The sequence below is a fragment of the Solanum verrucosum genome, unplaced genomic scaffold (assembly GCF_900185275.1).
Source record: "Solanum verrucosum unplaced genomic scaffold, falcon-dt-bn FXZP01000247.1, whole genome shotgun sequence".
NCBI lineage: Eukaryota > Viridiplantae > Streptophyta > Magnoliopsida > Solanales > Solanaceae > Solanum > Solanum verrucosum.
The window spans coordinates 523,352-549,990 of record NW_026020125.1 but is presented as its reverse complement, the minus strand read 5'-3'; the positions used below and the strand labels follow the sequence as shown (position 1 = coordinate 549,990).

The 26,639-nt window shown below is 33.3% G+C and overlaps 3 protein-coding genes across 3 annotated transcripts in view; 2 read left to right on the top strand and 1 right to left on the bottom strand.

Annotated features, from left to right (window-relative positions):
* The window catches only part of LOC125825796 (mechanosensitive ion channel protein 10-like), a 676,215-nt gene that overhangs the window by 229,492 nt on the left and 420,084 nt on the right, over positions 1-26,639 (top strand). The gene's annotated exons all lie outside the window — the stretch shown is intronic.
* LOC125825812 ((S)-coclaurine N-methyltransferase-like) overlaps positions 1-26,639 on the bottom strand; it is a 345,716-nt gene that overhangs the window by 154,729 nt on the left and 164,348 nt on the right. The gene's annotated exons all lie outside the window — the stretch shown is intronic.
* Positions 7,024-13,075, top strand: LOC125825815 (L10-interacting MYB domain-containing protein-like). Its single transcript, XM_049505109.1, has 3 exons — positions 7,024-7,141; positions 11,747-12,073; positions 12,158-13,075. Exons 1-3 carry the CDS (start codon positions 7,070-7,072, stop codon positions 12,737-12,739), a joined length of 981 nt encoding a protein of 326 aa, XP_049361066.1. The 5' UTR covers positions 7,024-7,069; the 3' UTR covers positions 12,740-13,075.

Here is a 26,639-nt window from a genome sequence, read left to right as displayed (position 1 = left end):
ATATTTTAACTTTTTTCTGTGCAATCAATTAAGAGGAAACTAAAATTTTAACTCATAATATTGATGACACGATTCTGTTGATTTTTATTTTAAAAAGTTATATTAAATCAATACAATCTAATAAAAAAAAATTAGTGTCATTTAAAAAATCACATTATTTAAAATAATTTAAAATGATGTCTTTATGCCCTTTTATATTTTTTATAATTTATTTTCAAATAATCTTGTGGGACATTCAATCCAATGTCAAAATTAATAAACTGTTATGCGACTCACAAGTAAAATTTCTCAAGCAAGTGGTCTCAAACTCTTGTATGAGTGTGTAATTTTTAATAAAAAATCGAGAGAAGTGTTCAAAACACTTCTAAACTTGATGAAAATTTAGGAGTTCCAATTTATTCATGTTGCAAGATTGGGAATATTTTAACATTCAATTAGTTAAATTAAGGATTGTTTTTAAGGTTGTCGATAATTTAAGAATGAAACTAATAATTCACGATGGATTAAGATATGTTTTCAATACTTCCATAAAACGAAAGGAGTGAGAGAGGAGTAAAAATGCGAAAACAAAACAGTGTTAAATTAACTGAGAAAAAGCCTAAAATAGTCTCTTATCTTTAGGTTAAGATTCAAAGTAATCCTTGAATTTTCACGTAGAGCACTATTAGTCCTTCATGTTTGAAATATTGGTGCACTTTTGATTTACCCCCAAACTTTTTTCTATTTTTTAACATTGATTTTGTCCACATTTTTATGTATACAATGTTCAATCGTCTTTTTATATATTTAGTAGAAATAATAACTTTATGTGAGAGAAAATGGGAAGAAGAATACTTTGTTTTATTCAGTAGAAAATATTATTGCAGCTAAATTAAGAGCACCTTAATATATGACATTGCAAGAAAAGAAAAATTTATATTGTTGCATGCGAAATCAATGATTTCAACCTCTTGATTTTAGATGCAATAATATTTCTACTAAACAAAATAAGGTGTTTTTTTCCTCACATTCACTCACATGGAGTTGTTATTTCTACTATATATGTATAAAAAAGACATTGAATATTCTATAAATAAATTGTGGATAAAATCAATGTTAAAAGATATGCAAAAGTTTGGAGGCGGACAAAAAATGCACCAATATTGAAAATATGAAGGACAATTAATGCTCCAAGTGAAAACTTGAGGATTCTTTTGAATCTTAATTTAAAGATAAGGAATTATTTTGGATTTTTTCTCTAAATTACTTAGGATTTTTTACTTAAATAATATATTTTATTTGATTAATTACCCTTTCTAATGTTACTTTGTGTTTATTACCATTTATGACATTTTTTAGCTTTAATATCCATTTGCTACTTGATACCATCAGAGTATATATATACTCTGGTGGTATCAAGGAAGAAAAGTCTCTTTAGTGAAAACACTACTAAGTTACTCCTTAATACCATTAGAGTATATATATATACTCTGATGGTATCAAAGAGTGATACAATGAAAAAATTGCTTAGTTAATCCTTGATACCATTAAGTTATATATATACTCTTTTGATATCAAGTATATATATACCCTAATGCTATCAATTTTAGCTAAATTTATACTTGATAAAATCAAAGTATATATATACTCTAGCGATATCAATAAAGAAAAAGTCACTTCAGTGAAAAACTACTAAATTACTTCTTGATACTATTAGAGTATATGTGTACTCTGGTGGTATCGAAGAGTGATTCAGTGAAAAAACTAATAATTTACTCCTTGATATATATATATACACACACACATTGGTGGTATCAAGGAATAATTCAGTAAAAACAGTATTAATATACTCCTTGAATTCCATTAGGGTATATATATACCTTAATGGTTAGGGGTGTACATAGGTCGGGTTGGTTTGGTTTTTTATAAAAAAAAAACCAAACCAATTATGTCGGTTTATTAAGTTTATAAACCAAATCAAACCAATATAAATCGGTTTTTTCGGTTTCGGTTTTATTCAGTTCTTTCGGTTTTATCGGTTTTATCGGTTTTTTTAAAGAGTATTTAGGTTTTACAATAGGAGAAGTCAATATTCATCTATCCATCTTCATACAAGCTAGAGGTGTTTTTAGTACAAGAATAGCCTTTATTCTACATTTGGACAACTATTTGGTTTCTGGCCAATTTGATGCAGACATAATCATTTCATATGTTACACATATCTATTGGCTGTCAAACAAATTACTTAAACTCTTTGATAGAGTCATTCACTATTGTAAGTGGAATGCAAGTGTTTTTTTTTTCTCTTATGGCTCCATATGTATTGATAGGTACATAAATGCATGTATATACTCAATTGGTTAAGTGACAATTGTAGTTTCTACCTGAATGTCATTAAGTGACATCAATTGAATATGTTAGTCAATGCACAATTGCACATATGAAATTATGTGCATTGGAACGGCAAGCTTAGAGCTAATTAAAAACAGAACTCAAAAGAGTAGCCAAGAAATACCAATACCAGCTGCAAACCCACAAGCTTCGACTAGACCCAATCACAGAATTAAGCAGCAGACCCGGGAAAGGGAGCAATAAAGCAAAAACCTCAAAAAAGTAGCATAAAAATGCCAACAGACCACGAATCTTCAAAGTTTTTAACTCGATATTATGCCGACTCAAGGAAACGACTAAGAACAATTAAGAAACAATACTCATCACGCTAAGACATCATCAACCCAACAACAAACTAAAGCAAACAACCACAGAATGAGGATTTTATAACATCAGAAGACAACACATCGAGATAGAAGAAGATACAAAGAGAAACGCCACCTGACAACTACTCAATAACCCATCATCCTGACAACTGCTCAATAACCATTTCATTTCAATCTGATTTCTACAAGTTTTGATTGTCAAAATCTCACATGATCAGCAGGAGCAAATATCTTATAAAAAATAAGTCTATTTAACATTGAAAATTAAAAACACAACACTTCACATTATGTTTGTAAAATATCCTCTTAAAAACCCAACAAAAGAACTGCAAAGCTACTCCAATAATCTTCAACTACCATGATCCAGCTGCATATTTTCTTCATCCAAACTAATATATACTCAAAAGGTCACCTAGACATGCATTCTGAAAGAAAGAAAATTATCAGCACGTGAACAAGTAACTAGCCTTTTAAATTAACTTTGTTAGATAATAAAGAACTATAAAACGCCATTTCAATAAAGGGAAAGGAAATACCTATATATCAAAAGATTTGCAAAAAGCTATTTCATTAAACTAATCGATACTCAAAGGAGCACCTGGACATTTTGAAAGGAAAAGAATTATTAGCACATAAATGAGTAATTAGATATTGAATCATTTGTCAACTCAACTTTATTAGATCGCAACTAGCATAAAGTTGTTTTCAAAGTAGAAAATTAATATCAAAGATGGAGAATTAAGAATTAAATTAGTAAATTACCTTTTTCAACTTCTTCAATTTTCTGAACTTCCTCCAAATAATCTTGAACCTTCCATTCTTTAGAAGGTGACCGTATCCATTGTTGAGTGCAAATAAGAGCTTCTACTGTCTTTGGTGATAAAGAACTTCGATATGAATCAAGAATACGACCACCTGTACTGAAGGCTGATTCAGATGCAACAGTGGACACGGGAATAGAAAGAACATCCCTTGCCATTTTTGAAATAGTTGGATATCTATTCGATGAAGCTTTCCACCGAGTCAAGATATTAAAATCTTTTGGCTTCTCTACATTATCCATCAAATATTGATCAAGCTCAGATTTTTTTTCAATGTTTTCCTCATTTTCTAAATGTTTCTCCCATTGAGAATGCAATATATCATCAACTTCACCCATCATGTTAGTGTCACCTCCAATGTTATTTGTAAAAGTTTCAGTCGAAGAATAATTATAGTGATTATACAAACGTTTCAAGACACCTTCCACATTATCTGCCTTTAATTTTCCCAATAAGAAGCCATATGATTTGCTAAGAATAAAATTGACATATCGCATCTTATACCTAGGATCCAACACAATAGCAATGAACAACAATATGTTCAAATTCTCAGGTTTCTCAATATTCTCCCAATATTTATCAAACTTAACCTTCATCCTTCCAGCCATATCAATCAAAATAAGATCTTCACTACAAGAGTACTTCAATATAGAACTTCGAACATTAAAAAATTCATGGAAGAATATATTAGAAGTAACATATAAGCTCCCTGAAAATTTTAAAGTAGACTGATAGAAGATTTTAAGAAACTTTATAAAACCTTTCACAAGCTGCCAATCATTTGTAGTTGGATGTCCTTTCAATTCACTTTGAAGACAATACTTTCGATAGTTATGATCATCCACGTACATTCTTGCAAAGGCCTTTTCAAAATTTACAGCAGTTTCTAACATTGTATATGTAGAATTCCACCTAGTTTCAACATCAAGACTTAATAGACCATGGGTGTCTAGCTTAGTCTTCTCAACATATGACTTGAAAGAGGCAAACCTAGAAGCAGAAGACTTGACATATTTCACTGCATTCCTTATGCGAGAAATTGGCTCAATTTGTTCATCTAAACCTTCTTTTACAATTATGTTCAAAATATGAGCATTACATCTAACATGTAAAAATTCATTTCTCAATATGACCCCTTTCCAATCATCAATACGTGCCTTCAAATGCTTAATGGCAGCATCATTGGCAGATGCATTATCTAGAGTCACTGTAAACAAGTTTTCAATTTCCCAATCCAACAAACGTGCTTCAATACCTTTAGCTATAGTCTCACCTTTGTGATCCGGAGTTTGGAAAAAATTAAGAATTTTTTTCTGTAAGTTCCATTCATCATCAATCCAATAAGCAGTCACGACCATATAAGTCAAATTTTGAAGTGATGTCCATGTATCACTAGTAATACATATATGTTGATTCTTGACAAGTTTTTTAAGCTTCTCTTTCTCTTCTTGATAGATCTTCAAACAATGTCTAGCCACAGTTACCCGTGAAGGTAATTCAAAATTAGGCAAAGCTTTGGCCATCAATTTTTTAAAACCTTCCCCTTCAACAACTTTAAATGGTTGTTCATCAATAATGACAAATTCAGCGATGGCTCTCCTGATATCCTCCACATTGTACACAACCTTTTCTATAGAACTTGTTCCATTTTCTTGTCCCCCTACTTTGATTGGGACAGATTTCAAAGTTGTTTGCCTTTTATCAACAAATCTAAAGGGAGATTTGAGACATTTGTCATTTAAATGTGACCACAATACAGAGGTTCCATTTGTTTTTGTCTCAGCAGCAAAGTGTTTTACACAATAGTTACATTTTGCTCTTTGTTTACCTCCTTTAGCAATAAATTTAACAAAGTGATCCCAAATCTGTGACGTTTCTCTCCCATTATTACCATTTGTAGGAATGGAATCTATTGGGGTTGTTCTTTTTTGCTTTTTAGGAGGAGTGCGGAGATGAGGAGTGCTTTTACCTTTCTTTTGAGGTATTGATACAACTGGAGGACTGTCGATAATCATTTCTACATCAATTCCAACCGTATTCTCCATCTAAGGAAGCAAAACACAAAAAAATAAAACTTGTAGCAGCAGTCAACAACGATTCAAAATAAAGTTACTCATTTGCAAGAAAAAGTAAGTGACGAACTTCATTGATAAATTTACATTTGCAAGAAAAAGAAAAAGAAAAATATACCTGACTATCTACAGACGAGTGGATGAATGAGAAGAATGAGCAAATGAAGATTGAGCAGCTCTTTGGAAAGTGGAAAGATTGCAAAGTGGAAAGTGAGAAATGAGAATATGACTAGTTTCTAGAGTTTTAACTTTTAGGTTTATATTGGGCTTGGATCATTTCACCAATTACAAGTTATAAGCCCAAATCTGAATATATATCTAATTTGTACATATTGAAAATTAATAAAACTAATTTTAAAATATTTACAAAATAGATTATATAAATATTTTTATGTATAAAAAGTTAAAATTATATATGTATTATGTCGGTTTGGGTTGGATTCGGTTTGACTTTTTTTTTATTAATACCAAACCAAACCAAGAATGGTCGGTTTTTTTTTTCAACGCCAAACCAATCAAACCAAACCATAAGTCGGTTTTTTTTCTCGGTTTGACTTGGTTCATCGGTTCGGTTTGACTTTATGGTTCGGTTTGTACACCCCTACTAATGGTATCAAGTATTGAATTCAAAGTCTATTATCATTGTTGTTTATTTTTTTCCTCTTATTAAAATATATTAAAAAGATATTGAATTTCAAATATTAAAAATTTATTCAAATTAATTTTTGTGTTATTATATAAATTATAGTAGTAATACAATTTGAATTCAGTATTATACACTGTTATAAATTCGATTATTGTTATTCCAAAAAATATAATAAATTTTAACAAAGTAAAATTAATTTAAATTGAACCGAATTTATTTGAAATTCACACATAATACTTATAATACATTTGTATTAAAAATGTTTTAGTTAAATATTCAACACATGCATTGAAACATGCCTATAACATTTATTATATATTGAATTCAAATATATTACAATTGTTATTTTTTTCTCTTATTAACAATGTTAAAACATATTATTGTATTAAAAATATTTTAGTTATATATTCACAATGTGCATTGAAAAATTCATATAAAATGTATAATGTATTGAATTCAAAATGTATTACAAGTATAATTTTCATTTATTAATGATGTCCATATTTTTTTAAAATAAAATGTTAATCTTTTATTTTTTTTAAAAAAAAAAGAGAGAGAGAAAATATGTCATAATTCGTAAATAAAATATATAATACTGTATACTATTATTTAGGTAAATTGCCCAATTAGCTATCACTGCGTCTTGTACCTCTAAACAAACCTAAATCCCATATCTGGTAACCGGTTAAAATTCCTAATAATGAATTAAAAATAATTTAATAGAGAAATTCTCATAAAAGTGAGAAACATACAAAACGGAATGGTAAGAAGCAGAAGTTAATCAAGCAGTGTGATATAGTTTTAGGGGAACCCTCTGTTTCTTGAGGAAAAGAAATGGAGGCAATTGCTGGGGGATCTCACAAGCGCAATGACTTGGTTCGGATTCGGCATGATTCTGATTGTGGGGTATGCTTCTTCAATTCTCTGCTTTATTACTCCTAATTCCTTTTTTACTTTTCTGTTCTTAATTCAATAGAGGTGTTTAGATCTGATTGTTGATAATGTGATTGTGAGATTTCTGATAAAGTTTTTATCTTTTCATCAATTTGGACTTCAAAGTGTTCCATTACTTCTTAAACTATTAGGGCTTGTAATTTGGTGGTTCAAGTAGAGTGACTGAGTTACACCAAGACTGGTTTTTTCCAATGAATTTGGAAGTTTATTGATGTTACTTTTGTTTCCGATTTGATTCCTTCATATGCTTCAATCTATTGCTTTTCATTTGAGATGTGAATTTTGATAAGAAAAAAAACAGCTTCGTATATATATATATATATATATATCTGTAAGTGAAAAGACGATAGAGAAGAGACAGGCAGTATAAGAGCAAAGAAATCTATCGACTAGTGGATAAAAAAGCAAAAGCACATAGCAAAACTTTAGTTAAAATTTAGGAATTATCTCACAAGATTTTCTCCTAAAAACTCGACAACAACCTACTTTAGAACTACTTTCTAAAGACTAGGACAAACTAAATATTCACACATTTCATTTTCTAATGTCTTCCCTTAAATTGAAAGCTTTCAAGCTTCAGCTTATCTTCAATTTCTTTACTTCTTCCATGGTGTAAAGTCCTAATGACATTCTCAGGCTTTGGAGTGAAAGTAACTAGAGAGGTTTTGTGAAAATATCCACTAGTTGGTCTTCACTTCAGCAATATTTTAACTCTATTGTTCCTTCATTGTTGAGATCTTGCAGAAAATAATACTTTACATCAATATGCTTGCTTCTTCCATGTAACACAATTTTTTTTTGATAGCTTGATGGCAGAGCTGTTGTTGCTGAAAATTGTAGTTCCTCTTTTTTTGTTTGAATTGTAGTTCTTCAAGAGTTGTTCTCAACCAAACAACTTGACAAGCACAAGCAGTAGCAGCAACAAATTCTGCTTCAGTACTCAATAAAGTGACAATTTTTTGCTTCCTGGAAGACCATGAAACAACTCCTGTTCCTTGCATAAAAACATAACCTGAATTGCTCTTTCTGTTGTTTTGATCTCTTGCATAATCACGGTCTGTAAAACTAAGCGAACTAGATTTCCCACCCTTCTCGTAGAACTAACCAAAATCCTTAGTTCCTTGTAAGTAGGGAAGGATTCTTTTGGCAGCTAGCAGGTGAATTTCTATCGAGTTCTCCATATATCTGCTTATAAGACTTACAACATACATGACGTCGGGCCTTGTAGCAGTAAGATACATCAGGCTACCTACAAATGGCCTGTAGAGTATGCTGTCTACCATATCTCCTCTTCCATCTTTGCTTAGCTTCAGGCCAAACTCAAACGGAGTATTGGCAGGATTGCAATTCTTCATCTTGAATTGGTCTAAAATTTCCCATGCATATTTCTTTTGGGAAACAAATATCCCATCATCTAATTGCACTACTTCTAAACCAAGAAAATAATGCATCTTACCAAGACCATACATCTCAAATTCATCCATCATAGACCTCTTGAAATCAGAAAACATGACACTATCATTTCCAGTAAATATATGATCATCAACATATAAACAAACAATGAGCATTCTCCCAGATTATCCTATTTTAACAAAAAAAGAGTGCTCATATGGACATTTGAGGAAACCAACTCTTAGAAAGTAAGCCTTTATGCGACTATACCAAGCTGGCGGAAAACAAACCTTTATGCGACTATACCAAGCTCGCGGAGTGTGTTTTAGTTCATAAAGAGCCTTTTTCAATTTGTATACCTTATGCTCATTTCCAATTTTAATTTAACCAAAAGGTTGTTCATATCTCTTCCTCCAAGTATCCATGTAGGAAAGCTGATTTGATATTCAACCGAAAGACATGCCACTAATTTTGTGCTGCCAAGGCGATTACCATTATAATGGTGTCATGCCTTGCAACTAGAGCAAAAACTTCAATGTAGTCCACACATACTCCTGGTTGTATCCCTTAGCTACCAATCGTGCCTTATACTTGTCAATTTCACCATTTTCTTTCAGTTTTGACTTGTAGACCGACTTGACACCAATTGTCTTGTGCCCCTTTGGAAGATTTGACCACTCCTCGATGCCATTTCTTTCAATAGCATCATTTTCGTCATTTATAACTTTTCTCCATTTCCCCTCTTTGACAACATTCTCAAAAGATGTAGGATCACTATCTGCAAACAATGTAATGTGAGAAACATCTTCATTAACATCAGTTCCTCTTACCTTATAATCCATCATCCACGCGGGCCTTCTGTGAGCATGACAAAGGGACTGATCCGTTGCATCAGTTTCTTCCAAAGCTGTTGGTAAAATTTCAACAGCTGCTAGAGTAGAAATTTCAGAAATTTCAAGTATTGCAACTACTTCATTATCTACTAAGATTGGAGTTGACTGCTGCATATTCCAGTCCCAAGTGCTCTCTTCATGAAAAACAACATCTTTGTTGGTCTCAATCTTCTTTGTTAATGGATTGAACATCTTGTACACCTTGGATGCTTCACTAACACCAGCAGAGACATCTCTGACCTCTATTATAAAGCTACATTCTTTTTACTTCTGGGATATGTGCATAAACAATGGACTCAAAATTTTTAAAGTGGTCTACTGCCGGTTTCCTTCCGCTCCAAGCTTCCTTAGATGTAGCATCTCGAAGAGCAAAAGTGGGACTTCTATTCAAGATGTGAATGCTCCAATTCACTGCTACCGACCAAAATTGCTTTGGAACTCTTCCTCGAGCCAGCAAGCTACGAACTATGTTGAGAATGGTTCTATTTTTCCTCCCTGCCACACCGTTTTGTTATAGTGTATATGCTGTTTTCAGCACTTTCCAAATGCCACGAGTCTCACAAAAATCATCAAATACCTTAGAGAAGTATTCTCTTCGCGATCTGTTCGAAGGTTCTTAATAGTCCTTCCAGTTTCATTCTCCTCACGAGCTTTGAAGCTTTTAAAAATACATTAGAAGTCTTAGTCTTTTCCTATAAAGTATACACTCAAGTTTTCCTGGAATAATCGCCAATAAAAGTGATAAAATATTTTTTACCTCCATTAGTGATTGGATTTATTGGCCCACAAATATCAGTCACCAGCCTCAATACCTCCTTGGCTTTCCGTGACTAACTTTTAGGAAACTAAGAATGATGTTGTTTGCCAACAACACATTCTTCACAAACTTGGGAGGGAACAACAATTTCAGGAAGCCCTGTCACCATACTCTTCTGTTGAAGGATCTTCAAGCCACCAAAATTCAAGTGACCATATCAAAAATGCCACAACCATGAAGGATTTTTTCACTTCCACCATAGAGAAAGATTGAACAAAATCTTCAAAGGGAACATGTTTCAACTCATTTTTAATATCTATAACTCCTCTAGATGGATCAGAAGTTTCACATGTGTCATTCCTTAAGGTGATCTAACAGTTGATCGGCACTCAATAAATTACATTTCAAAGCAGGAACATGGAACACATAAGATATGATTCAGCACACACATTCATGGTTCTAAAATATATATGTACCCTTTTCCATCACATTCACAATTAAGAGATCACTGGAACTAACTGCCGACCGGAAGCTTTTATTTAAATCAACAAAAGAAGACTTACTTCCAGTCATGTGGTTATTGCAACCGGTATCCACCTACCAAATAACTTGCTCGTCGAACTCGTTTTAGCATGAACCGCCATTAAAAAGGTATCTCCTTCCTTATTCTCAGCAAAATCTGACTTTTCTTCTTTCTCATTAGGCAACCTAGTACGACATTTAGAACGATAATGATCAAATTTATGGTAACGATAACATTCTACATTTGATTTGTCAAAATCTCTCCCTCCTGCTTTTGCCGTAGTCATCATTGGCTCTAAAATTCCTGATGCCATCTTTTCTGCACCCATCTCTGATTCCTTGATCTGAGATGCATTTTCTTTAGAATTACTTTTACGGACAAATATATTAATATGGTGGCACATGTTGGTTCTTCTGTTAGCAGTATGACAAAATTTGTTTTTGTCATTTTTAGGCAACAAATTCTTGTATCACAGACCATTGTTACATGCATAGACTGCTCGTTTTCTTCCTCAGTTGTTATCTTTTTAGTTGCTTTCCATCACTGTTTTTAGTTGTATGGAGAATGACTCTCAGAAAGGGCATAAAATTAAAGATATAGATCAGTTTCTTGAATCTGGGAAGAAGTAGTTTCCATTAGTGTTGGTTTGAAATACATGCCTTTGTGCATGCAGATACTATAATTTTCATGAATAAATTAACGTATCTGAACTTTCTACTCATTCTGTGTCATTATTCTCTTATAAGGATTGTTGTGACCGCTTTCAATTAGCCAAAATTTGACCAAAAACGATTTGAGTTGAGCCGAGCTAAAATATAGGGGGTTGAGCCCCAAGCCAGGTTGGTTCGTTGCGCAGACAACTGATATGATACTTGACATTACTATGGTACATATGCAATGCAGGATACCTAATGTTTATAGCTTTATCCTAGGAAGTTCATCTGTTGGTTGTTAATACGTTCCCACTTATAATGATGTCCTTGACACTACAGATGGATTCTGAAGCTAATGAAATGCAACATAAACAAGAACGCTTGAGAACAAGATGGACACCCTCCCTGGACAAGGTTTTTGCTGACCTTGTTGTTGAGCAGATTAAGCTGGGGAACCGTCCGAACAATGTCTTTGATAAGAAAACTTGGAATTATATACGTGATGAATTTAACAGACAGACAAATCTTCATTTCAATAACAACCAACTAAGAAAGCACCTTGATGTGTTGCGAACTCGTTATTACAACCTTAAATCTGCTTCTGATCAAAATGATGCTTTGGACGATTCTTGCTACATTGGTTTTGACCTATGGGAAGACATCGGGGTATTTCTGAGTCTCTCTTTCTATATATGCTTGTGTTTTCAATTCCCCCTCCCCCAATTTTCCTAACAGATTCATGGAAAACAGGCTCAGCCGAAGCCTGAATCGAGCAAAACCAAGGAGTGCCCTATCTATGAGCAGCTGTGCACAATATTTGCTGACTCGGGCGCTGATGGGAAGTATGCCCAATCAAGTCACTATGAAGGGCTGGACAAATCTGCTGGGATAGATATCTCATTTAAAGATAGTGGCAACTTGGCTCCTCCTTCATCATCAACTCCTTTAAACACTGCTGCTACTTTACAACAAACTACAACAAGGACTGTAGCTGGTAAAAAGAGAAAGTGTCCATCAGATATAGTTCCTGCTTCAGGCCAGAACTGTGGGGATAGAGAGATAATTGATGCTATGTCAGAAGCAATGGGGGAGATGATTGCTGCTTCAAAGTTTCAGACAGTTGTAATGCCTCAAGTTGATGGTAGATTTACAATCCGTAAATGTATCAAAGCTTTGGATGAGATAGAAGGCGTTCCAGAAAATCTTTACTATGCAGCTTTGGATTTATTTGACAATCCCAGTCTACGGGAGATGTTCATTTGTCTTAACAGCAGCAGCATGAAGCTGACATGGCTGCAGGGGAAATGTACTAATCTTTCTTCATTTATCTAGCCTTTCCCCCTGGTTTACAACTTTAGTGGTAGTACCCATTTTATCTAGCGATTTTTTTTTGGAAACTGTATACATAAATTCCTATGGCCTGCTTGTAGTTACCAGCATGGGACAGGTAAATAGAATACAGTTAAGGTAGCAGCATGCATTTGGAGTTTTGGTAAGGCATTGGTGGAAACTAAAGCTTTACATGTTCATAGAGCCGCTTAGCAGGTTAGCGATTCTATTTTCTCTTGCAAAGAATGTTTTGAATGGAAGACATTTCTACTTTGAATGATATGTTGGCAACTACACATTTCATTTCATTCATTACAAAGGGTACATGTTTTAAAGTTATTTCTTCTATTTTAAAATTCAAGCTTTATATGATTGCAGGAGTGTCCGTCATGGCACCATTAAAAGTTTGTCTTATGAATTGGTGCATAACAACTGTTACTCCAATTTGAATCAAACCTGTCTGATGTTGTCCCATAACTTGAAGAGGCAGCATTCCATATTGGAAACTATTTATCATGTCATCAATCAGTGAGGATTTTCTAGTCCATGTGGAAATATGTATTGAATATCCTCGGGATTTCCATAGCGGACTGGAATGTGGAAATACGTATGGATTATTCTCGCCATTTCCATAGCAGGGCTCTTTCTCCCAACTTTAGTATTGATTTTCTTATGTTTACATGTGTGTATCATCTTCAAAAATTCATTTTCAGCTTCAATAGATGACTTAGGTTTTAGCTTGGTCATCATGTGGTAAGTCGTTCCCTCCTTTTTTTTCTGTCTGTCTGTTAAGTAAAGCCATATTCAATAAAATCGGGATGTAAAGGAAAAACATAAGACAAACAACAAACAAAAACCATCTTAGCTAAATTTTCGCGATCTCTTTCCTTAATATATTTACGTTGTGTTAGTGGACCACCGGGATTAGAAGGATCTAATGTTCCTTGAACCATGTTCGAAGCCCCTACCGATTGATTAACATTAATATCAACATCATTAACTTGAATTCCTTTTTTTTTTTTAATCGGCTAAAGCTTTGGCTGTTTTATATTCAATAAGCATACAAGATAATAAATGTCTATTTATGCCCCCGTCCCACCGTGACCTCCACCTTGTTTATGTCTAAAGTGTTGCTTACACTTATTACAAATAGCAATAGAGTTTTCCTTATCTAAAGTCATAAATTGCCACACAACAGAAGTTTTAGGGCGTTGATACTTCACCTTCTCCCTTGTAGGAGGTACAAGGGGGGGGGGGGGTTCACAATTTTGCTCCGTTGGATTTGTAGTTTCAGTTGGAACTTCCATCAGCGGACTAGTAGGTGTTTATTCTAATTCATCTTCTTATGAATCACCTTCTACTTATCTTCACGATTAGGATTCATATTACCATAATGTCGTTCTAAAACTTCATGATCAAGTTCAACATTTGAATCAATATCAAAATGAGGAGTGAAGAAGTATCATCAACATAAGTAGAATCATTTGTATTAAATCTAACTCTAGGTATTGATTTAAGGTTTGAATAATCAAAGATATTTCTTATCTGCAGTATTTATGTAAATACTCTTCACGTAATAACCAAGTTGTTGAGTGTTGCTCCATTTTCTGGTTAATTTGAAGGAGACAATAAAGTTTGCTTATTTGCATCCTACCAAAATTGTAGGCAAATGGAATGTAACAAAGATGAAGTTGTTAAGGCCAAATAAATTGGTGAGCAGAAATTAAACTAGAAGGACATTGTTGGAGCTCAAAAATTTGCTTTGAAGGCTCAAATTAGGTTTCTAGCCTCTGATGGTAATTCTCAGTTCCGGTAGATTATCAATGTTTATGTTGCTCATGAGAAGAAGAAGACTAATGTGGAAGTGGATTTTTCTGGTGTTCTTTCTGTAGTGTAGAACCCTCAACTGATGATGAAACAATAATAAAATATTACACAAGGCTTTCTCAAGCTCTTAACCTGATATAAATCAATTTGTTGGGAACAGATGCCGGACTCTTAAGAATATATCTAAAGCTTTGAGTTTGTTGTTTGATAGAACCAAAAGAATGATGTAGGAAAATAAATATGGATCTTCTGCTTCCAAAGTGAAGCTTCTTACATCATAAGAAGTTATAAGTGTATTGAACTGGGAGGCTTTTTTGAAGAAAAGCAATTCATTCGTGAAAACTACTGCATGCTTTATTCTTGATTCAGTTTTCACTTGTTCAATAGATGATAGGCTATTAAAAAAGAGAGGCATGGCTAGGAGTTCAAGAGAATTATCCAATTTAGAAATTCGCAATATTCTGTCGAATAAGCCTAGGATGGAGATCAATAAGAAGCTTAAAGAATAGATCATAATTTTTCTAACTTCATCTAAGAAGGAAAACATATGGAAAAAGAAGAAACAAACTTTGCCTATCTTTAGTTCTCTGGTTGATTTAGAACTGGAATTTAAGTCAATGAATATTCCTGATTCAGACTTTCATAATTTTTACAAGTATAAAATGTGGCAAATGGGTAGAAATTATACACTTGTCAAAATTATGAAAGTCCAAATCAAGAACCGTCATTGACTTAGCTTCTGGTTCAAAATCAATAGGAGCACTACATACAAACGAAGTTAGTTTCTTCTTTTCCACTTCTTTTTCCTTCTTAGATGAAGTTGGAGAAGTTGTGCTCCTTTCTTTAAGCTTCTTGCTGATCTCCATCATAACCGTATTAGTTAGCATATTGCAAATTTCTAAAATGGACAACTATCTTGAACACCTAGCCATGCATACCTTTTTATTAGCTTATCAACTTTTGAACAAGTGGGAACTGAATCAGGAACAAAACATGCATTAGTTTTAATGAACAAATTGCTTTTCTTCAGAAAAGCCTCCTAGTTCAGTGCACTCATAGATTCTTTTGGTGTAAGAAGTTTGACACCCTAAAGTAGAATATCCATGCTTATTGTCATACATCATTCTTTTGGTTCTATCAGACAACAACCTCCATGCTTCAAATATAATCTTACGCGCCCGTTGCCCCTTACATGTAGATTTTTATCTCAATGAAGAGTTTGAGAAATTCTTCTGTAATGTTTTTTTATTGTTTCACCATCAGCCAAAGACTCTACATAAAGGATACCGTGAAAATCCATTTCACCAGTAGTCTTCTTCTTATGATGAGCAAAATTAACATTGATAATCTCGATGAATTGAGAAATACCATCAAAGTCTGGAAATAAATTTTGAGGCTTCAAAGCAAATTTTTGAGCTCCAGTAACGTCCTTCTCAGTTAATTTTTGCTAAATTTTTTTTCTAGCCGTAACATCATCTTTACATTTCATTTGCTACAACTTTGAAAGGTAGAAATATAAGCAAACTTTACTATATCTCCCTCAAACTCAACCAACAAACGGAGAAACACTCGATGACCTAGTTATTGCATGAAGTTATTTACATAAATTGTGGAGAAAAACTATCTTTGACTCTTCGAACCCTAGAATACAATCATTACAAAAATGCACGTCACAAAACCTACAAACTTGAAAGGCGAAAATAATACATTCAAAGAAAAAAGGGTACTACTACATAGAAATACAAAGTAACAATGGCCAAAAACCTAAAGGCAAGTCAGATCAAGTGTGAAACTATAAATTTGATTATATTTGTTTTATGGATTTCATGAATTAATGTGCTATTTGGTTTCCACAAACACTAGAAAAGCACAGATATGAACCCATGAATGATTCTAAACTTTACGGAAACTAAACCTAACTAGTAAAAATATAAGGGTATTGATATAACATTGAAGAACTTACAATAGAGTCTAACATTATACCGTTCAATCTAATGAATTAATTGTATTAGACCTTTCTATATCTAATTGTGGTATTGTTCCATCCAAATGAAATAATTGCATATCACCTTCTAAATTTAACAATGTTTATTGAAAATCTCCACAGTTTTATTTAAATAAAACATATATATTTCATCATTTGGCCAAATGTAAAGGACTTCGAACAAATGGAATTAAGAACCGACAAAAGGGGATGTGCTTTCTTAAGATTGCCTATGGATTTCATAAGTTTCTTATTCAAAAAATTATAAACAAATTTCCCCTTTGATGGAAAAAAATTGAACTTCATGCCAAACTGTGGAGTGTTTAGGAAGCCTAAAACAAAACTAAATTGATGAGATGTTGAAATTAACATTCTCGGTAGAACAAAACTTAGTAACAACAAGATAAGGGCACTCATTCTAGACACAAAATAAATGTATCTTCCTTTTTGAAATAAGAATCATGAGAAACAAATAAATTGAATTATCGGCCTTTTGAAAACCTAAATTGTAATGGCGCGAAGAGCAATTCTCAACATAATTCAAGTTTCTTTGAGCAGATAAATAGTGACTGAATTTGTTATGAAACTACAAATGCATCTTGTTATTATCCTCGAGATAATTTTCTTGATTTTGTGTTTATTTCCATTTTCCCCTTTCCATATCTTGATGTTGTGTGTTTTAGTTGTTAGGATGGATGACATGCTTCTTGAGGTGGTCAGGAGAGCTTTTGGTGAGTTTTCCTCATTTTGGAGTTTTTATATGGAAATGGTTGACTTCGGGTAAACAAGCTTGGATGATATTTTTGTCAGCACAGTTAGTTCTGAAATGTCGAGTTTTCCTAGGTTGAGATTGGGTTGCTTGTTTGATTAGTTATTTTTGGTTGTTTTATTATATTGTGGACTTTGATCAACATTTAATTGAGACGGACTCCATTGGTCATTTCTTCGATTCAGTTGAGTTTGGAATGTTATTTCTGATTGGATAGCATATCTATTTTGCATTTGTTGAACCCCGATTGAATCTTGAGGCTGAGGGTCCATTCGGGACATGGAAAGTTTAGTGATAATTGCTGGTGCGACATCTCGTGATGCAATTGCTCCTATATATAAGGCTTGGCTCTTTTTGGTTATGCCGCTGCTGTGAAGAGTGAGAAGTGCCAGCGAAGGCTGCTAACTAAGCCTTTGGCCACTCCTAGGGGATTTGTCTACTCCAGTAACCCTGCATCCACAAGCCTTTTGCCATTCTAGTAAGCCCGCTCTTGTCAGCTTTGGTTGGATCCCATAGAGTTGGAGGTTAGTGTTGACCTCCACTCCAACGGATCCTTCTCTGCTTCAGTGATGCCACTCGAGCGACCATTGGTCCGTCGGGGTGCCGATCATTGAGTATTATATCTCTCTCTTATCTCATTTCTCTATGGTCAAATTTCTGTTGATGAGAGCTCGATCTTAGGTGTTAGAGATCATTTCTCAACCATTTCACTTGATTCAAAGGTAAATCTCTTTTTCTTTACTTTCTATTGCTTATTCTAGCTCTATTTCCATGTTTAATTCTTGATTTGGACCTTGATTCATTGATTTTCAAATTCTTTAAAGTGTAGTTTTTGGACCATTTGAAGTCTAATTACACTCTCGTCTTTTCCCAACTTTGGGACATGTGATCCTCACCTCAACGGAAACATAATAACAAAGTTAGTTTTCCGTTTCATTGTCGACCCCTGAGGGTCAATTTTCAACCTAATTCCCGATCTGAATTTTCTTTTTGATGACCAACAGGTCACTTTGGCAGTGATTTTTCAATTAAGGGCATAAACTGGTTGACACTAAGCTTCTTTGATGCTAAGGGAACTCCCAAGTATCTCAAAGGCATAGTGCCCTCAGAGTAGCCAAGTTCTTTCAGCAATTCCTACTTGGTATGATCAACAACTCTATCTATATACAAGGAACTCTTGTCTGCATTTGCTTGTAATCCTGAAGCTCTAGAGAATTTCATGAAAGCTTCATGCAAAAGCCTAACAGAAATTAGACCAGCCCTGCAATACATTAATAGGTCATCATCAAAGCAAACATGTACACTCTCCAATCTTCTGCATCTTGGATGGAAATTGAAGTTCCCATTCTTTGTGAGTTATTGTAGTTCTCTTCCCATATACTCCATGGATAATACAAAGAGATAGGGGGACATAGATCTCCTTGTCTTAATCCCCTCTTAGCTTGAAAATGTTTTGTCAATCCTCCATTCAATAACAAAGAGTAGGAGACTGTTGTCACTCAAGTCATAGTCCATGAAATGAATTTAGCAGGGAACCCCATCTCAATCATCAATTTCTTCAAGAAACTCCATTCTAGTGAGTCATAAGCTTCCTTATATCTACTTTAAGAACACATCTTAGGGAAATCCATTTTCTTCCATAACTTCTGAATATTTCATGGCTAAATAACACATTATCCAAAATACTTCTACTTCAATAAATGCAGATTAAGACCTTCCAACCAGCCCTGCTATCACATTCTTTAATCTACTCGTAAGGACCTTTGAGATGATTTTATACAAAGAAGTGCAGCATGCAATGGGTCTGTTGTCTTTAACTTTTGTAGGGGAAGGAAGTTTAGGTATTAAAGTTATGGCTGTTGTATTTATAACAGGTAGGAGAGCACCAGTGATAAGGAATTGTTGAACAACTTCCATGACTTCTCCTTTGATGTGGGAATTATTAGTCTCCTATTAACATTTAATTTCTATTGTTGATATTGTGGCAACATTTTACGACTTTTCAAAAGGGAAATGCTCACGAGTAGTGTTTGAGTACGGTTTTGATTTTGAGGTAGGTTACAATTTCCTTCTTTAGACTTAGCTTAGTTAGTTTCTATATAAATTGGGTTTCATGATCGTTATGAAAATTGTAGGAAATTGTTTTATTCTTGTATGATCCGTAGTCACAATTTGGCCATTTTTGGGATTTAGACTAGTATATTAAGCTTAAAGCCTTTGTTTTAGGCTGGCTTTAGTTTTGGCTTGGTTAATATAGAATCATTACAAGTACTTTTTGGTGGTTTGAAACTTAATTTTGATGTATTGTGTGCTTTTAGTACAATTGTGTGTTTATCCCGATACTTAGCTTTTATTATGTTATTGTGATAGTGGGTCTGAGGCCTTGGACTTGGACTGGCTGGAGTTTCGGTTAGTAAAATTGTAATGTGATGGCATTTAACTAATTAGTTTGTGTTATATGAATGTGTTGTGACTTGTTTGACAGTGATTGACACGCATCCATTTGTGTGATACTTGCATTTGACCTTGATATAAGATAGAGGCGATAAACATGTGGAGTTTTGATTTTAAAATTTGTATGCCTCACATTTACTTGAGTTGAACTCTGAGGGAGCATATTGTTGGTTCATTGTGGAAAGTAAGATTTTTATGAGACACTGTACTGTTTCTTGGAGTTCTTCTTTAAAGAGATTTTTACCTTAAAAAAATTATATCACTTTTATCTTTGTAATTGGATTTTTTTTTGAAAAGATTGTCCTATTTTCAATTGGATTTCAGCTTTAAAGGGATTCCTACTGTAAATTTTACCGAGTTTTCATTGCAATAGAATATTATGAAAGAATAAATCATTTTCATGGAAATTTTGACATTTAAAGAGATTTTCTCTTTAAGTTACTGGAACTTATGGTTTTTAATAGATGTACTCTTTTATGTACTATTTGCGGGTCACTAGGACTCTTTCTCTAATTAATTTATTTTATTTTTGAGCAGCAGTGGTCTACAAAATGCCTCGAGGTGCCTATAGGCGGCCAGTGAGGTTATGTTAGAGCTTTTCTCTTTATTGCGTATGAGGGTATACTGCTTTGGCGCCCTGCAAATTGAATTTCAGATTTTATGATTATTGTTTCTATAGTTAAGTGGTAGTGTGTCTATGAAATGTCCAAAGGAGCCCATGGGGCGGCCAATAATACAATTCCAGAGCTCTTTAATTTTATGCATTGGCCTCATGTGCATTACATCATCTGACATTATATGTTTGTCTATGATAGACTTATATTAGCATGAATTATTTATCATTATTATTATCTTCACTGTCAGTGTTTATGAGAATATCTCTAGTTCACTCTCGTTTTTAGTGTTAGCACTATCGTGCCTCTCTTATTTATAGTCTCTTTTTGAGCTCGAATGACCTATGAGGCCTACTGAGTATCCGTGTTTTGATACTCATACTGCACTGCTATTCTTTTTATCATCCATCACCCAATATGAGCCACCCTTGTTGATTTCAGATTGCTCGAGGTTGTTGATATTGGATCATGGTGAGCTATTGACATACAGAGACTTGCTTCTATCTCTCTTGCACTGTCTATGTGCTTTATATTTTGATTAGACATACCTATTGTATATAATCCTTTTTTGTACTTAGATGCTCTTGTACCGGTGACACCAGATTCGGAGTTGGGTTCTCTATATATCCATCTTCTCTGTTCATTTTTGGGCCTTTATTGTATCTTTTATATTATGTACACACCTATGCTAAGGCTTTATTCTATGTCTTATTGTTCCTTCCGTGTTAGTTACTTCTAGGTTTATTTATCGCTTGTTATTTTAGCTTTGGATTGCCTACTAGGGAGTTTATGGTATGCGCCATCATAATCCAATTTTGGATTGTGACACATCTCTTCATGCTTATTCTATGCTTGAAGTATCATTTGTACAAATAAAGTTAATTTACACAGATTTCTCATGTTATCCATTTTTCATACCAATAAAATCTTCAAGCCAAATAGTTAGGATTGGCTATATGAATTCTCCGTATCAAATATTTTCACCGAAACTAATGTAAAATTCGACAAATCCAAGAGACATCCTATATATTCATTCTTAAACCATTCTAGATTGATAAGTAATAAATACTAATTTATGATTATGAAAATCTACTTTCTTTGACAAAAGTTGAAGAATTTCATATCAGACACTTCAAAAATGACATTCTTTTCTTCAAAAAAGGAACATGAGTTGAAGAAGTATGGAATTTCTCTACGTCTGAGGGACACAAAACTCTATATATAGAGATCAATGTCCTACACAATTTGGCCGTTCTATTCCTAATTTCTTTAGGAATAGAATTTAAGTTCAAGGGATTACATGATATGATCATTATATTATGTCCTTATTTAATTAGTTTGAACGAAAAAAGAAAATGATAAAAAAAAACTTAGTTGAACAAGGATAGAGAATATAATTAATTTCCCACTAAATTTAATGTGAATAAAAGATATTTAAATTATTAGGGACAAGACAAACAACTATACTTTGTTCAACACTAGATGGACACAAATCAATCTTGAAAAAAAAAATCAATTTTGTCATCAATAGTATCAACTAGTGTTGGTACTTATGCTTAACAAACATATTATTCCTAAATTAAAGTGAAGTGTCAACCCTAGATGGACACAAATCGATCTTGCAAGAAAATCAATTTTTTCATCAATAGGATCAATAAGTGTTGGTATTTATGCTTAACAAACACATTTTTCCTAAATTAAAGCGAAGAGTCAACACTAGATGGATACAAATCGATCTTGCAAGAAAATCAGTTTTGTCATCAATAGGATCAACTAGTGTTAGTACTTACGCTTAACAAATACATTATTCCTAAATTAAAGCTAAGGGTGTGTTTGGTATGAAGGAAAATGTTTTCCTGGAAAACAAGTTGATTTTTGACTTATTTTCTCATGTTTGGTTGGTGAGTAGAAAATATTTTTCGGAAAAGAATTTTAGTGTTTGATTTATGAATGAAAAATATTATTGAGAAATATCTTTTATTTTACTAGAGTAGAAAATAATTTTTGAAATTGAAAATATTTTTTAAAAAAAACTTAATTTTTTTTTGGGGGTGGGCGGTGGGTGGTGGTGGTGGTGGGGGGGGGGGGCTGGGTAGAGGGTGGGTGAGGGGGTCGAGGGTAGAGGTGAACAAATGAAATTTTGAAGTTGAAAATATTTTTTCAAAACAAACTTAATTTTTTTTGGGGGGGAGGGGGGGCTAGTAGGGGGATGCATGGGTGGGTGGGGGGTCGAGTATAGGGGTGAAAAAATAAATTTTTGAAGTTGAAAATATTTTTTAAAAACAAATTCAATTTTTTTTTGGGGAGGGGGGGGGGTGGCCGGAGTGGGTGGGTGGGTGGTCGAGGATCGGGAAGAAAACATAAAAATTTGAAGTTGAAAATATTTTTTATAAACAAATTTAAATTTTTTTCTTTTTGAAGGGGGTGGGGGGCTGATGGGGGGAAGGGTAGAGGGTAAAAAAATAAAAAAAATTGAAATTAGAAATATCTTTTAAAAACAACTTTTAATATTTTTTTGGGAGGAGGTGGTGGTAGGGATGAGGGTGGGGTAAAAAAATTGAATTTAAAAACAAGCTTTAATTTTTTTTTTTGGGGTGGTTGGGGGGCTGGTTTGAGGATAGGAACAAAATAAATAGATTTTTTCAACAAAAAAAAAATTGTAATTTGAAGTTGGAAAGAGTTTTGGAAAATGTTTTCCTTAAGTTTTGAAGGGAAGTCATTTTCCTTAAATTTGAGGAAAATGAGTTGATTTGGAAAACATTTTCCAAAAGATTTAACCGAAAAATGTTTTCCTTCATACCAAACACACCCTACGTGTCAACACTAGATGGACACAAATCGATCTTGCATCAAAATCAATTTTGTCATCAATAGGATCAACTAGTGTTGACACTTATGCTTAACAAACACATTATTCCTAAATTAAAGCTAAATACACTAGATGGACACAAATCGATCTTGCGAGAAATCAATTTTGTTATCAATAGGATCAACTAGTATTGATACTTATGCTTAAAAAATACATTATTCCTAAATTAAAGCAAAGTGTCAACACTAGATGAACACAATCGATCATGCAAGAAAATCAATTTTGTCATCAATAGGATCAACTAGTGTTTGTACTTATGCTTAAAAAATACATTATTCCTAAATATGAAGCCAAGTGTCAACACTAAATGGACAAAATCGATCTTGCAAGAAAATTAATTTAGTCATCAATAGAATCAACTAGTGTTGGTACTTATGCTAAACACACATATTATCACCTAATTTAAAGCCAAGTGTCAATACTCGATGGACACAAACAAATTATCACAAAATTAAAGCTTAGTGTCAATACTAGATGTACACAAACACATTATAAAAACCAATTGTTCTTGGACTTTAGAAATTTAAAAGCACCAAACCTTTTCTCCTACTTTGATGAAAGACGCAGCATAATCTTGTAACAACTTCTTTAGATGTTGAGTTTCCTCAGTTGCCTAGCACGAAAAGAAATAATTTTAAATTTCTTCAGCGGTCATTATAGAGAGATTTTAGTCATTATGACATTCAAGAATGGCTAAGACAATTTTAGGATCAGTAAGTATCTAAAATTGATCATACATAATGCTAAATTTAATGTTTTTGCAAATTCTCCATTCTTTTGGAAAAGAAAATATCGTATTTTTCCTTTTTAAATCTTTGTGTAGTTATACTTGCTAAAGTTGGTAATTCTAGTTCACTTGAACCACAAAAGAAATTGTTTCTTCACTAACTTCAAAATTCCAACACTAACTTCAAATTTCCTCTTCCATTTGTTATATTCTAACCAGTTTGTTGGGTTCCAAAGTGATTAGGCATCATGTGGAAGCTAACAATTGCAAATCAACACGACGATAAATTAGATGAAAAAAAACTTATACTAAAAACATATTATTAATATAGTTTGGTCAAGTGACCTATATTTTGAAAACTAATATTAAAAGACATAAATTCTATTATAGAATAATCTCCCCATACACAAAACTCTATATCGACTACATTGTGGATGCTCTTGTGTTCTTGGTATTCCAAACTTTTCCTCTAAGGAAAGAATAAACCAAATATGGAAGAAAATATATTTTTCTTTTGTGAAAAGTTAAAGTATTTATGGTAATACTTTGTCTTTCCTTTTAGGAAATAATAAACTACAAATAAGGTCAGAAAATTAGGACAAAATTCTAACACAATTATTGACCCCATAGGACGAAAATATGAGTTAAATAAGTACTAAAAATAATCCGCAGGAGAAGAGAGACTTAGGATTTTAGGAAATTAAAAAATACCTGTTGTGACCTGCACTACTGACGTCCACTGTTGCGTGCTGCGAGCTACTGCTGCCGACGTTTGCTACTGCGAGCTACTGAGAGAGGTGGTTTGTTGTGGCTACTTAGGAGTGAGAGTGGTGACTTAGGGTTTTGAGAGAAATGGGAAATAATTATCATTCTTTGTTTAAAAAAGAATTGTTAATTTACCGACCACCGGATGTAGTATTTTTTAAAAATAATTATCTATATTAATATATTGACCTCTTGAAGTTGGTTTTGTCAATTCAAATTATTAAAAATATTTAATAAATACCGACATCGTGAAGTCGATATTATTTAAATAAAATAATAATTTAAATAGACCGACCTCTAGAGGTTGGTGTTTATTATTTTATTTTAATATAAACTGACCTCTTGAGGTCGATTTTATTAATTAAAATTTAATATATATATATATATACTAGTAGTTTATATTTATTACCTCTTAATTATATCAACACATTTAGTAGTTTATATTTGTTACCACCTAGTTATATAGAGGTATTTCATACGTGGATTGATCGGTGTTTCTATAATAAAAAAAGTATTTCATATTCAGATCATTAATATGTAGGACTTGATTTGTTACACTACTTGATGAATATATATAACCTTCTAAAATCAACGTATTTCATATATTTTTAATGAATAATAAATTACCTTTAGTCTGCGACATCACTACATGACACATTCAATTAATATGTGTTGCGACACTTGCAAGGAACTAAGGATCATATGCTCACTTATAGAAGATTTGATCATCTTAATGTGATTGGATATTTAGATTCAGATTATGCTGGTTGTGTGGATACAAGAAAATCCACAATTGGATATTTGTTCCTGTTAGCTGGAGGAGCAATATCATGGAAGAGTGTGAAACAATACGTTATAGCTGGATCCACTATGGAAGCTGAGTTTGTGGCATGCTTTGAGGCCATAATTCAGGCTAATTGGTTGCAAAACTTTATTTTCAGACTTGGACTAGTCGACAGTATTTCCAAGCCGCTGAAAATTTATTGTGATAATACTATTGCAGTCTTCTTCTTTAAAAACGATAAGTATTCAAAGGGTGCCTGTAACACCTCACTATTTGAAAGAGCTATAAATAGAAAGAATCAAATTTGGAAATAGCAAATCTGAAAATTTTGGCAAGATATGCTAAGTATGAGTTCTGGGTCAACTTCAACGGCCATAACTCTTAGTACAAAATGATTTAGGTTGGCTGAAGTGTATCAAATTAAGGATCTTTGAATCCTCTTTCCAACGCCACCGAGTTTGCTAAAATTCTAGCTCGTATGACGGAGATATGTCCGTTTGAAGTCCAGAAGTCCATCTAAGGAAAGTTACCCGGATTTAAGAGGGGTATTTTGGTTTTTTCCTTACCCTTTCAGATTTATTCCCTTTTTAGTAATTAGTTAGGGTTCTAAACTGATTGATTTCAGTTAATGCAATCTAAATTAACGCCTAGGGTTGATCCCTAAAGAGGTATGTGAGTTCACATAGCGTTGGTTCGTTCACCCACGCGCCAATCTTGTTTATTTCAGCGAAAATCATTCTAGAAAGTTGAAAGTTTGATGTTCTTAAATTGTGTTCTTGAAATTGGCTTTCGTTCTTGAGTTAGGATGGGATTGTTGAGCTCTTGAAGAAATCATGTCGATATTAGAGTCGTTTATGAGTAGATTCTTGTGTACATGTGTTGGGTATTTGAATCTAAAGAGAAATTGAGAAAAAGAATCGAATCTAGGCGAATTGGGGTTAGACAACGAGGAAGAAAAAGTCGCACAGAAAACAGGTACTAGGTCCACGATTCCTTCAGAGTGAACCTTCTCTCTCTATGTCGCAGAACCCCCTGGTTCAAAAATTATTTCGCGACCATCTATTAAAATGCATCTCCGCGTCGCGGACTTGCTCCCAGACAATGTTTTCT